This window comes from Trachemys scripta, chromosome 13 (genome assembly GCF_013100865.1).
Source record: "Trachemys scripta elegans isolate TJP31775 chromosome 13, CAS_Tse_1.0, whole genome shotgun sequence".
NCBI classification, from domain to species: Eukaryota; Metazoa; Chordata; order Testudines; family Emydidae; genus Trachemys; species Trachemys scripta.
Window position 1 is genome coordinate 39,148,734 of NC_048310.1, and position 13,513 is coordinate 39,162,246.

The 13,513-nt window shown below is 42.7% G+C and overlaps 1 protein-coding gene across 2 annotated transcripts in view; it reads right to left on the minus strand.

Moving 5' to 3' along the window:
- Positions 1-1,210: 1,210 nt before the first annotated feature.
- Positions 1,211-13,513, minus strand: part of CTCF (CCCTC-binding factor) — a 46,688-nt gene continuing 34,385 nt past the window's right edge. The window contains exons 3-11 of one of the 2 annotated variants that reach the window (XM_034788500.1): positions 12,797-12,967; positions 11,728-11,861; positions 9,984-10,104; positions 8,911-9,060; positions 7,472-7,632; positions 6,735-6,917; positions 6,246-6,381; positions 2,540-2,684; positions 1,333-1,485 (exon numbers count right to left, since the gene is read on the minus strand). In XM_034788500.1, coding sequence (XP_034644391.1) covers positions 1,473-1,485; positions 2,540-2,684; positions 6,246-6,381; positions 6,735-6,917; positions 7,472-7,632; positions 8,911-9,060; positions 9,984-10,104; positions 11,728-11,861; positions 12,797-12,967 — 1,214 coding nt within the window. In that variant the 3' untranslated portion in view covers positions 1,333-1,472. Of the gene's footprint in view, positions 1,486-2,539; positions 2,685-6,245; positions 6,382-6,734; positions 6,918-7,471; positions 7,633-8,910; positions 9,061-9,983; positions 10,105-11,727; positions 11,862-12,796; positions 12,968-13,513 lie in introns of both variants that reach the window. The other variant, XM_034788499.1, reaches the window with a different exon arrangement.

A 13,513-nucleotide genomic window follows, 5' to 3' on the forward strand; every position in this document is an offset into this window, starting at 1 on the left:
TTAGGGAACATGCTCGTTTAAAGTTGTGCAATGCTCCCTTCTAACGTCCCTGCTTTGTCCACTGCTTGCAGGAAGAGCAGCCCGTTGCAGCTAGCTGGTGGGGGCTTGGAACCAGGGTGGACCGGCAGCACCCCTAGCAATTCCCCGCTCCCCTAAGTTCCCTGCGCAGCAGCTGCCCAGCAGGCTATCAATTGCCAGCAGTTCAGCTGTCCCTACCCTGGCTGCCATGTGCTGCTCCTGCCTTCTAGCTGCTCCCTGAGACTCCTGCTTGCTGTGTGTGTGGGAGGGGCTAATGTCAGGGTGTCCCTCTCCCCCTGCTCCTGCACCCTGCTTACCCCATCTTCCATAGAGCAGGGGGAACGCATGACAGGGCTCAGGACAGAGGGAGCTTGCTGGCAGCAGCTGTGGTCTCAGCAAGCTGATCTAATTAACAAGGCAGTGTACTTAAGAGTAGGGTCAGCATACTCAAAGGGGAAATGCACATCTCTCTCTTTCACACACGGTATGTGTGTCTGTCTGCGATGCTGTCTCCCCTCCCTTGTGTTCGTGCTGCCTTGCAGAGTGTGAGTTAACCCTTGAGGGTTCGGCCAATTGCTAGTTCATCATTTACCAGTAAGGCATTCCCTGGGAAATATCCCATCCTCTGGGTACATCTACACTACAGCGGGGAGTCGATTTAAGATACGCAAATTCAGCTACGTGAATAGCGTAGCTGAATTCGACGTATTGCAGCCGACTTACTCCGTTGTGAGGACGGCGGCAAAATCGACTTCTGCCGCTTTTTGTTGGCGGCGCTTACTACCACCTCCGCTGAGAGGTCGATTTCTACCCGCCGATTCAGGCAGGTAGTATAGACCAGACCTCTGACTCCTCCACCCCAACCAAGCTTCACAATTGTCATCACTGTGTACCAGTATTAAATTGTTTTTTCAAAACTTAGAGAGTGTGTGTAAAATATAGTCTTTTGTCTGGTGAAAAATTTCCCCCTGGAACCTAACCCCCTCATTTACATTAATTTTTATGGAGAAATTAGATTTGCTTAACATCGTTTTGCTTAAAGTTGCATTTTTCAGGAACATATCTACAACGTTAAGTGAGGCGTTACTGTATTAGTAAGAATATAAAAATACCAAAAGTCAAATGGACAAAGACCCCAAATTCTATCTCAGCCAAATATACAGGCCTGAATATTACATTATCTTCACTATCACTCCTAACACCCCATTCAAGTGGAATGAAAAGCCTTAGGAAAGTGCACAGAGATCCATATGTGGAGCTGATCACACTGGATGCTACTCTGAAGGTCAGGCAGTAACTTACGCTGGGGTTGTTTTGGTTGGTTGGCTTTGCCTGGCGGCCTTCCTCTTCGTTTCTTAGCAGGAGGTGGTGCGGGAGCCACTGGCTCCACTTCCGGTTCAGCCTCAATTTCTACTGCTGTCTCCTCCTCATCTTCATTGTCATCCAGATCTGGTTCAGCATTTTCCTCTTTAAAAAACAGAAAGAAAACAGGATAAATCTTTGGTTTATGCTGAGACAAAACATCAACCCTGGCTTTCTACAAGGAGTGAGAACCAACCCTTCACCATTGAGCTGGAATCAGCTCCCCTCCACTCCAATGAAGGCAGCGAAGGCAAGTGAACCTGCTAGCGACAAGGAATTCATTAGAGGGATTTTCAATACTGAGTTATTCATCTTAGAAGGTTGGAAACTGAATCTCCCAGAAGAGGAAAAAGAAAACAAGGCCCCATATCCAGTACCAGTGATTACCGGTATCATTGTGAAACATTTTAGAACTCAAGGGGAAGAAAGGAGCAGGATGTTTGGGAACAATTCAGTTGCCAAGAGATGGCACCAGAATCCTCACTATTGTTACCCTGCTTCATTAGGATAGAGGGGGCTCAGGGAGACAGGAAGTCTCCCTAGCCATCTCTGGCTGAGGAAGGATTATCCAACACAGTATATTCTCAGCGGTTTTGTCTGGTTTTAAGTGACTCATGATGGAGCCTCCACCTCTTTTCTTAAGAGACTACTCCAGCCTGACAAATCTCACTACTAGGAAATGATTTTCCAAACTTTTCTTGGAATAATTAATCTAATGGTTTTGATTTCTATCCCATTGGAGCATCCTAAACAATTCTACCTCCTCCTAAGTTCCTCCCTTCAGATGCTTGCATTAGATAATATGGTCAACACCCTTTTAACCCTTGAAACTCCTATGCTCAGCCCATCCTGCTGTGTAGAGTTGAAGGGAACAAGCTTCAGGAAAAGATGTGGTGAGAGTGAGGTTGTGTGGAGGGCAAAATGGCTGCGACCAACCTCTATGTAAGTGCCTCCCCTCTACAGAAGAATATACACAACCCGTTGCATGTGTGGAAAAGGGGGTGTGGCCAGTGGAGAAGCCACACTAAGCAGCAAGCTTCCATTAAACCAACTGTGGGAAAAATGCAATAAGAGCTGGAGCAAGTTAATGTCTGTAGAAGCACCCCTCCCCCAATCAGAAGGGTCCACAGAACAGCCCCGAACCAGTACAAATACTAGCCTGGCTGTGCTACGATGGCTACTGTTGGGTGAAGATTTCCTCCACAAGGCTGCCCAGAAGTCTTCTGGGCTCCACACTGCCACTGGTTCCACAGAGAGGGGGTGGTGGGGCCACTGCACAGATACCATGATGATTTTGCTCCCTTCTGTGACGTTTTGAATGGGAAGGGAAAATATAAACCTCAATCCACTGTATCTGGCTTTCGCTGTAATTCCTCTGTGTTGGTGTGCTGCTAGTGCTCAAGGCACCCAGTGCCACGGAACACCACAGAGCACACAAATATTCTAAATATAACCCTATCCGCATTGTAATGAGAGAAGCTATCATTATCCTGATTATGCTATGGATGTCCGCAGCCCCAGGTGCACTGGCTTTATTGCCACCATATCACATTGCAAACCCAGGTTTTGCTAGGCTGTTTGTTCTCACCACATTCCCACTCTCCAAACATTTCCCTCCCATTGAATATGTGCGTGCTGTGGTATTTTACCCCAGGGTTATTAGATCCCAGACTAATACCAACTGTAATTGGGGAGGGAAAGAGACACACCAGAACAATTAAACATATTTGATATTTTCTGTTTATCTGCCCAATTTCATCACAACTTTCCTCATGGTAATTATGCATTACCAGTGGCACAAACATGTATAGCACTTAAGATCATTTTTTCAGCTGCAGGTTTAAGAAATAGTCTTCATGCAGCATGAATTTCATTGTGGGTGACGTAACTTCTCTGTGCAGACTGGGCTAGGAACTCCTGCCCACGTGCTGCACATTTCACATTAGCGTATTACCTCTGTGCATTCTGACTCCTTGGAAAGTCCAGACACTTTGCATTCCATTTGTCAGGAAGTATTTTCAGCCCCTTGTGAAACCTCTAAAAAGTATTCAGTACATAATAAGTCTTGGTTCAGCCACCACTCTTCTAGCAGAGATTTTTGGCCAGCCTACCCCACACAGCTCCTTCCTAACCTGGAGAGTGTGCACTACTGGACAAAATAAAATTCTTTATACAGCTGATAGTTTCTACCACAAGACTTCTCTTGCTGTAGGCTCTTCTCTTTGCCTCTAAGACATAGCTTATCTTTTAAGGACTTGTGTTACTATGAAACTTTACAATTGAGGTTTGCACAGTAAGCACTATTTTGACCCCACTTTTCTAACTTCCTGAAAAAGCCTTTTCCACCAGACATTTCTCATGCAGGTTCTGTCAGGAAGATGACTTTTTCCCTTGGACATTAACTACATAAGCCATCTTGAGGGTTTGACAAGGAGAGTCTTTGTTTTGGAAAATCATCTTTCAAATGCTTGGTCTAGAAACACCAACTGTGTTTTCTTCAGTTGAGGACAGGACTTCAATACTTTTCCATTCAAAGTGGAAAAATTCAGAGTGCAGGCAAACAGTTTTTGAGTTATCGACTATAAAACATTCCATTGGGTCCTGGAAGTGTATATAAACTGACTGTTAACCCTTTAGACATCAGTGCTAATCTCCATTCTCAGCCAGTATGTGCTGGCTGCCAGCAGTCCTATCAAGTCCTGCTCCTGGTTGTCAGTGTGCAAGTGAACACACATGAATGCTTCCCACTAGGAGAGAGAGAGAGAGTCAGGTGGCAGTGGACTCTACCATCAACCCCTTGCAACTCTACCCTTCAGTTCACCTGAACAATTAGGAAAAACAGTCCAGAGCTGTAAGTGGTTCCCTCGCCTCTCCCTGACTTGCAGCTGGGCTTCTGCTTCAGAAAATTTTCACCTCCCCCTACAGGAGTTCAATGACTCAATAGCAAATTTGTTAATCAGTGCGCAAAACCAGGGTCATCTGGGACTTTGAATGGAGCGTGTGCATGTATATATTATTGTATACAGTCCAACCCTGGAACCCAGCACAAACACAAAGGTGCCAATTTCATTAATAGATGGAAGCTACAGGCCCTGGGTAGCTTAGGAAGCAGAAAGTAGGCAGGCAGGACAACTGGACACCTTGAGAGTAGGAGTGAAAGAGATGAGCCTCTTTTCAATTAGTCATGTCCTGGAAGAAGACAGGGATGATAACTCATGCCCTACTTCTCCAGCAGGTGCAATCCTCTCTGCGCTAGGGTGCATGCCACCCCAGCCTAATCTGTTCGCTTGCCAGTTAGCTCCCAACTTTCCAGGTGCCAGAACCAGCTTGCAGAGTGTGTAAGCTCTCAATTGGTCAGAATCCAGGAATTTATGAATGCAAAAAGTGTTCTCCTGGTAAAAAGATTTAGCCACGTTCTAAAAGAAACAAAGTACATTAATTCCCAAGCAAGGAGTGAGTGGCTGGGGCATTGGTCTGGTATTCAGAAGACCAGCATTCTATTTCTGGCTCGGCCACTGATCTTCGGCGTGACCTTGGACAAGTTATTTCCCCTCTCTTGGGCTGTTTTTCCTCATCTATACTGTGCCTAGCATCATGAGGCCCTGATGCCTCCAGATGCTACAGCAATACAAATAAATACAATAAAACTAAATAAAGTTAAGATATTTCAACTGATTCAGAACATTGTGTGGAAGCAGAGAAAAGAACTGACAGAAGGGAACTGTAATGCATGACGTTTGTTAGCAAGAGTCAGGCTAACTGTAACCCTGATAACGCGAGATTTGTAGAAGCGAGGATTGTGTGAGGCGGGTGAGAAAGAGCTGTGTAAGAAGTTATGATGACCTCAGCATAGATAAAGTGTAGAAGACCTTGGGTAGATAAGGTATAGAAAATAATTGTATGTTGGCAAGAGTCAAAACAACTGAAGAAATGAGATATCAAGATGGCCTATGTATAAACAAAAATGCTGCTGTCTCTCATTATTGTCTGTAACAAAAAGTATAAATGCTTGCTGTAATTGTTTACCTGTTGAGAGACCTGTTTAGCTCTCTCCCTCTGCACATGTGAGAGTTAATAAACATCTGACTTGCTGTACCAAAACAAATAGTGAGAACTCTGTTTTTCTCCGACAATTGGAAGATGCTACTTATTTTAAAACAACTACACTTAGAAAGCCAGAGAATTCTGAACTCGCGTTCTATGAAACCTCAACTCTATCAAATCCCATCCTCTGTCCACAGGAAACCACCTTCCTTCCAGTCACTGTATGTCATCTCCAAAAGTCCTCACCTCATCTACGGTAAAAAGAAATTAAGAGCCACTGTCTACTAGCACAGACTCTCTCCAGATCAGCTACTCATTCACATGGCGCACAGCAACACCATTTCTTATCCTTATACAATACAGAACATCCACCCCACCTAAAATTCCGCCAGAAGCCAGAGAAACCCACTTACTACATACTGTAGCTAGAAGCCTCCTTATCTACACCTCATTAATCCCCATCCAGCAGTAAAACTCTATCCTTCAAAAGAAAGCCTGAGCTGCATCTTTGCCCTCTCCACGACACAAACTGGCCCCAAAAGCCAGTCTCAATAGCTGGACTATATTGAGACACATGTAGAACATAGGCCATTTACAGTTGTAGTCAGTGATGGTAAAAATTCAAGTTGTTATACTTATATGTGAACACTCACACAATATCGCATTCCAGGGGGAATGAAATGCACGTACAATGACTATGTTGTAGACTTCCAGTGAAAACAGTCTTGATTAGTAAGGTACCAATAGAAAAGAGATGGTTTACTACAAGCTCGTACAAAAGGCTAGGTACATTTAACCAGTTCATTACGCAGTGCTCTTACCACTATCAGAGGAATCTTCTTTTTTAGAACGCATCTTTCTCTTTCTCCCACGTTTTCCCTTCTTAGGCTCCCCTCCATTCTCTCCTTCTACACCATCTGGGCCAGAACAATTATCTGCATGTCTAGCCATGGTGTTCTAATCAGGGAAAGGAAAACAAACACTGAAATCAAAACCAGGTAGCAGGCCCGTATTTACAAGCCAAGTTGTACTTTTGATAGCCTATTCCTTACAAAAAAATAAATTAAAAATTCCCACTTATGTAGACTCCAGAGAAACCAGTGATTGTGTTAATGTACGTTTATTTTGAGTTTTGCCATCAACTGTTTTTTTAGTTTCCTTAGGTGGTTATTGCTGCAAAGAATCCACTAGATCTAAGTGTGAGCTGCGTCCAGCTCCCCCTCTCAAACACACGCTTACAGCTTATTGTTTTATGGAACAGCCTCCCTCCCCTTACAGAGATCAATTCAAATCGTGGTCTCCTCACTTACCCTGCGAGTGAATGTTTTCCCACACTTTGAACAGACAAAGGCAGCAGGGACAAAGTTGGGGTCATGGTAACGTTTGAAGTGCATATCGAGGAGCTGTTTCTGACGGAAGGTTTTATCACAATGGCTACAGGCATAAGGCTTTTCTCCAGTATGGGTACGTTTGTGCATGATCATGTGCCGCTCCTGTCATTGAGAGAAACTCATTCAGAAGAGTAAGCAAAACACAGAGCAGTAATGAATATGAACTCAGACACATGAATGCAAAAGGTTAGCAGTTGTCATTAATAGGGGGAAGAGCCCTAATATTTCACTCTGAGAGCAGCATCTGGGAGGAGAGGGAAGGGGTAGATGCTCCTTTAGGTGAACTGGGACATCTCCATCCATGCTACATTCAGCTGCCAGGATCCTAGCTGCAGTTTCTTTCCCCCGTGCCATCCAATACTCCAGTTCTGTGACAAACATATTCCATTCTTTGTCTTCTTTAGAAGATAATTTTTTCAAGAGACCCTTAGCTGGAAGGCTAAGGCCAGTGTAAAAGGGCACTACACTTTCCTATATCAGTCCTTAACAGACGAAAAGAGAAGGCATCAAATTTGATCAGCTACCAAGATTAGTAGTTTCTTCTTTAATGTTTGATTTCTAGCCCACATTTGCTGTGCCTGGATGAGAATGCTGCTCTGGATGTTCACAAGGGCTGCGTGAACAGCCAACCTCTCTGGAAGCACCAGTAGGCTTACCTGTCTGCATGCATAATCACACTGGTCACACTTGAAGCGCTTCTCATTCTTGTGAGATTTCTGATGCTGGATGAGAGCGTATCGCTCGTGGAACACAGCATCACAGTAACGGCACTTCTTGCCCTGCTCAATGTAGGAATGCTGCTTTCGTAAATGAACACCTAATAACGCAAGAAAAAGTCTTTAACCCTTTGCTCTCCTTACATTACAGATGGCAAAGATATTCTCTTAATACCTATCCTCTTGGGTGCTTTTGTTATGTAATCTGGTTGGAAGCTAGAAGCCTGGGGCCTATTAATACTTTGAAATTACATTAACAGCACCATGTATGATTAGCAATTTCTTCCTCAAATGTCTGTTTTCCTGTTCACCAAAAAGGTATGTTTCCATTGCCAATCTAAATGTACATATACTAATTTGCTGGGAAAGCCTCCAAGAACTAACAGCTCATTAATAAGCTCATTAAAATATCTGATTTATTAAACCACAAAACTATGTCCTATGAAGAGTAGGAGTTAAAATGCAAGGCAGGCAGATACTTTGGTACGTGCCAAAACGAGCAAGGTAAAACAGTGAGAGTATCGGGCCAGAGTTTGGCGTTAGTGGTTTCTTTGCTTTGTGGGTTTCAATTGGACCCTTCCATTTACTTTGGGCGGGTGGGGGGGGGGGCAGGAAAGAGAAAGAGAAAGAGGTTAAAAAAACCCAGACAATTGTGAAAGTGTGAAGAATAGATCATTCAAGTCAAAATGGCCAGGAACCCAGCCATGTTGTGCCACACTTCACCAGAGAACTACTGTCAACTCACTATCTTGTGACAATAGCAGTTTATAAAACAAACCTTGAAAGACTTAACCATAGCAAAGGGAACTGCACTGCTACAATCCAGCAAGACTTTATTATCCCTGTCAGAACTCCCCACAGTGTACAATGACTATCTCAAGTGATTTAATGTGCCGGATTTCTCTTCTATGAAAAACAGCAGAGGGACTGCTGCTCAGAAGACAGTCATTTCATTGCTCCAAGTTTAGTTTAGGACAGCATATTTTTGCCTTTAAACTCACTGAGCGCATCTAATACCCTTAGATGGGCAGGGACAGCAAATTCTGTAGAGCCAGCAAGCAACATTTTTATTTTGGCTCAGTAAGCGCATGTCTATGGGCACCATACTGGCGGCCTGCTTTGTATTCTGGGTAAGCATGCTGCCACACTGGAACAGTATAAGAAGCAACCAATCGTTTTCACAGTAAGGGGTGGTTATTATAAATCAACAAATTACCGTCCAACACCACTCAGGTCAGTAAGTGTCATATTTTGCAACACTCAAGAATCTACCGCCTATGGAATTTAGTCTATATTAATCCCTGTGCCTTGTGAAAACTCCTCTATCAACTCTGGTCCGTTCAAAGACATTTTTCACCAGCAGGTTAAGTGGTACTTACCTAAATCACTCTTTCTTGCTATGACAGTGTCGCAGTGGGGGCAGTGAAATTTGGCCACATTCTCTGTGTGCTTCTGTAAAATGTGCATTTTCATGGTGCCACTCTGGGTAAAGCGAGCATGACAGATGTAACATTCATAAGGCTTCTCTCCTTTAGCAAGGGAAGGAAAGAGTATTTAGTGCATGAAGTTAGTTTTATTAACCAGTCTTGTCTAATTAAAAATATACCTGAATTGGAAAGAACCGTCAAAATGTGGATTTGGTGGCACAATATTTTAGTGCTCTGGTGATCTATCCCTTTCATAGGCTAGAGGAGTTTAGGGAAGTCTCAGTCCCCTACTACACATCTGCCCACATCACAAAACCACTGTGCATCTTATCACCTTAGTTCCAAAACAGACCTGCCTCGCTGAGGATTTAGGTACAGTAAGAGTTTTGTGAGGGGCTAATGTGCAACATATAAGGATCTAGCATCAGATTTTTGCTTTCACAAGTGCCAATATCCTTCTCCCCCCTCACCCCCCACAGTTACAAGATATTTTTTCCTTCACACTTTAGCAGCAATATTAGTATTGCACTAGTGTTTGGTGTCAATTATCCATGGGATTTTCACAAACTAGTTTAGTGAAATGCTCCTGTACCAAACATTGAACAAGTGTGACCCTGAATGTCTGCGAGAAGACTGAAAGTGGGGTAAACACTGATGTTCAGAGATTTATACTGATTTATATTACCCTTCTATTTTATGGTATGCCTGTATTCTAGAGCTCTCATTCTGCTAAACAGATTTTTGATTTTCTGTGACAAAACTGGAGACAGGCTCTCTCAAGCAAACTCCCATTTCTCAATTCAGTAACAAAAACGTTCAATGTACCGATTTAGATGCTAAACCCGGGTGCATGCTCTACACTTGCAGACTTTACACTTTTTCTACATAAACATGAAGCAATCTTTCATTTTGCCAGATTCATGGTGACAGGTGTGTTGAGAGCTCTAGCATACATTAGCATTCCTGAGCCTCTATGGCCAATGCTGAAGCACCAAGAGCACATTAACCAAGCATGGAATCAATACCAGAGTGAGTTCTCATGTGCCTCTTCAGTTTGTAAGTATCTCTGCTGGCATAACTGCACAAGCTGCACTGGAATGGGCGCTCTCCAGTATGAGAGCGAATGTGGCGTTTCAACTTGCTGACCTGAAATCCAAGAATGTGGTTGGTGTTAGCACAGATGAATAAGGCAGCCTTTCAGAATCCAAGCCAAGAAATTCAGTGATAAGTTTCGGGTTTTTTAAACTGAAGTATTCTGCTGGGTTTTTGACTTCTTGTATTACCCAAAAGGTTCAGCCCACGTTACGAATCAGTATAGATGTGAAATGGAATAGCCTCAGCTAGAGTGTATGAGGGTGCTGCATGGTTACTGACCCATAACAACAAATCCCAGCTCAAGCTAGCTCAGGGGAATGATGTGCATACTGATTTTCTGGTTATTTCTCAACTACACTATGTAATTCACTGTACTACATTCTTCGCAGCCCTCAGAACTTCATATCCATAAAGTGCTCAGATTAAAAGTCCACAGTAACTGCACAGCAAAAGAACCTAGACGGCGCTGTTGGTTGGGTTAAATCTTGCTGTTACGAATCAGGCATAACCACCATCTTTCATTCAGGATGAATGTAAAGAAGTGACTGAAATAACAGCAGTCTCCAGAAAAAACCCAGACAAATGCAAGGCTGCCCAGAAATGTGTGTGTGAGTAAGAGAAGGAAGACTCAGAGACAGCACAGAATAAAACAGGCACAGCCTGGAGAATCTGTGATCCTGACAGAGAAGGGGCTTGTGGTGCTGGCTAATGAGGCTTGGGGCTGTAAGAAAATAATCTCTTGTTTGGTTCTTCCTATGTTCAAGGAAACAGAACTTTGTACACTCCTTGTCAATAAACACAAAAATACGTGCCTATCATAATTTTCCCCTCCTAACTGGAGCATCCACAACACCCTGAACTTGGCTAACCACTCAGATCAAAAAGGGGCAAATACAATGAGACTGAAATGCCCACTTCCATTTCTTCCTGTACCATCTCAACCTATTACTGCACATGTCCCACTCCTGTCAATCATGCCGATCCTTCGCTTGCCTAAGCCTCTTCTCCCTACTACCCAGCATGAGTAATTTCTTTTTAAAGTTACATTCATTTTAAAAACTCTCCTTCAGCTTCAGTGCTGATTAGGGAAAGGAGAAGAACATTCCAGTAAGCCGCCTCCAGTCAGCTTTTCAATAATTTTGAACGAGAAGACAGACTTTTGGAGAAGAGAGACGCAAGAAAAAAAACAAAAACAAAAACAAAACACACATGACTCATTTTGACCGCAGATGCTCATTCTTCTTAACAAGCAAGTGCACGGTACAAGACTGAGAGCACATTTCTTAAATCTGAGGGTGTTGCCAACCTTGAAGTACATTTATCTCAAGATATTGTTACCTCCTACATCCAGGGGTTAGCTAATTAACCCTGAACGTTGAATTTTATTATTATTAAAACTCTGCTATTGGGTCCCCAAAGGCTAGGGAAAAATCTTTAGGCTTTTTGTGCACATACCACCCACAAACCAATTTCTCTTTATTTTTTTTTTTTTAAATCTCACCATTTGCTTTCAAAGACACGCCTTATTTACAAAATTTTTGCTTAAAGACCACTTTTTATGGCCAAAGTGTAAACTCCCCTAAATAAAATGTTTTAATGGAAATTGTTGACGCAGACCCTTGCCATGTATGGCATGAATGGTTGATTCTGTGGTAATGATTAACCCAAACGTACCTCTACACTAGCATAGTCGCACATCGAACATTTGAATGGTTTCTCATGAGTATGTTTGTAACGGCGATGCCGAACCAACTCTCCACTGGTCACAAAGGCCATATCGCAGTCTGGGCACTTGTGAGGGCGAGTACCTATATGTGTATAGCCAGGAAGGAGGGGGAAAATATTAAAGTTGAGTGATGAGCCAACGAAAACAACACATGCTAGTTTCGCTTTTATAAATTAGAAACTTTGGATTCACAATCAGAAAAACCTGAGACACTGTAGCACAGATATTGTGCGCTTGAACTGAAAAGTTGCCACTTGTGTGTAAAATAGCCATCAAAAGAGATTTACAATTTTTGAGGATGATCAAAAGGATGTATTTAGCTAAATGAAACACCGTATATATAGATAAACAAAATACTGTATTGTCTTCTGATCCCATGGTTATTCCTAGAATCCAATCATTTAGCTAGGCGCTCTGTGTGTAGAATAAATTGGGAATATGGAAACATCTTCCCCCCCTGCTCACTTTGTTGCGAGTGGTGGCTTTATTTTGGTTCTCATTCCCATTTGCCATTAGACAGGTACTTTAAGAAGCCTCTTTAATAAAACTAAGTAATTCATTTCTATTTTTCCCTCTCCCATATAAAATTAAATAATTTTGTATTGGTCCCCCTCACACTCTTCTCTTGGGGGTCCCTGTCCTTTTGTTCATCTTTGAACCCGTCATGGAACTGATGTAAGCTTAAGGCCTGAATCAACTTCCACACTAAAGTCAAAGGGATTTTTCCAATAGTTGCAAAGGGAGCTGGATCAGGCCATTTGTCAAGTTATATCCAGGTGCATACTGAGCTTCTCCACTGGCCCAGCAAGACAAAAAGCAAAGCTAACTGGGCTCATCTCAGAAACACTGAGGTAACAGCACTGCGAAATCCTTTTCCTACAGGAATATCTTATAGGAGATACAAGGGAGGGAAGGACTAATACTAAAGAGTGAATCCTATAAAACTCCTACTGTACAAGACGTGTAACTATAACATTGTCTTTACTGATTGTACAGCATTAGCTCTGCATACAATACCTGTGTGAGTATTGAGGTGGTTCCTCAGCAGCGTGACTGTCCGGAAAGCTCTACCACAGAGATGGCACTTGTGTGGTCTTTCATCAGTGTGGCTTTTCATGTGGCGGTCCAAGTTAGAACGACGTGGACAAGTATAACTGCACAGCTCGCACTGGAATGTCTTCTTTACACCTGGCCACAAAGTAAACCAGCTTTACTCTAATCAGCCACGTACTCCACTGCTCTACGTTAGGTTCAAGATTTCAATAGCCTTTCCTTGTTCCATGAAACTATTACATGGAAAGTAATCTTGTGCAACTAAATTGAACTGTACTTTCTATTAGAAATAGAAGGCAGTGAGATAAGCTATTGTTTTAGGATTTTAATTAATATGTCAGTAATCATTTTTCTCCTGCACTGTCCTCACAAACACAATCAAACACAAACACTGCATTCTTTTGCTGTCAATTTTATCTGGTAATTGGTTAAAAAAAACCCAGTATCTGGGTTTTTATCATTTGGTGTAAAACTGTTGATAAAAATACTAAAGTCTCGGAAACAAATATCTACATTATCCAGTGAAATGTAGTAAAATAGAACCCTTTCAAGTCTAGTTGTACAGTAGCAACAAGGTCAAAGCATCATATTCAAAGCAAAGTAAACAGCTACGTAGCACAGGAACAGAAGATGGAAACTTCCTCTGAAAATGGAAGAACAGAGAGCTTTTACTTATGGCTT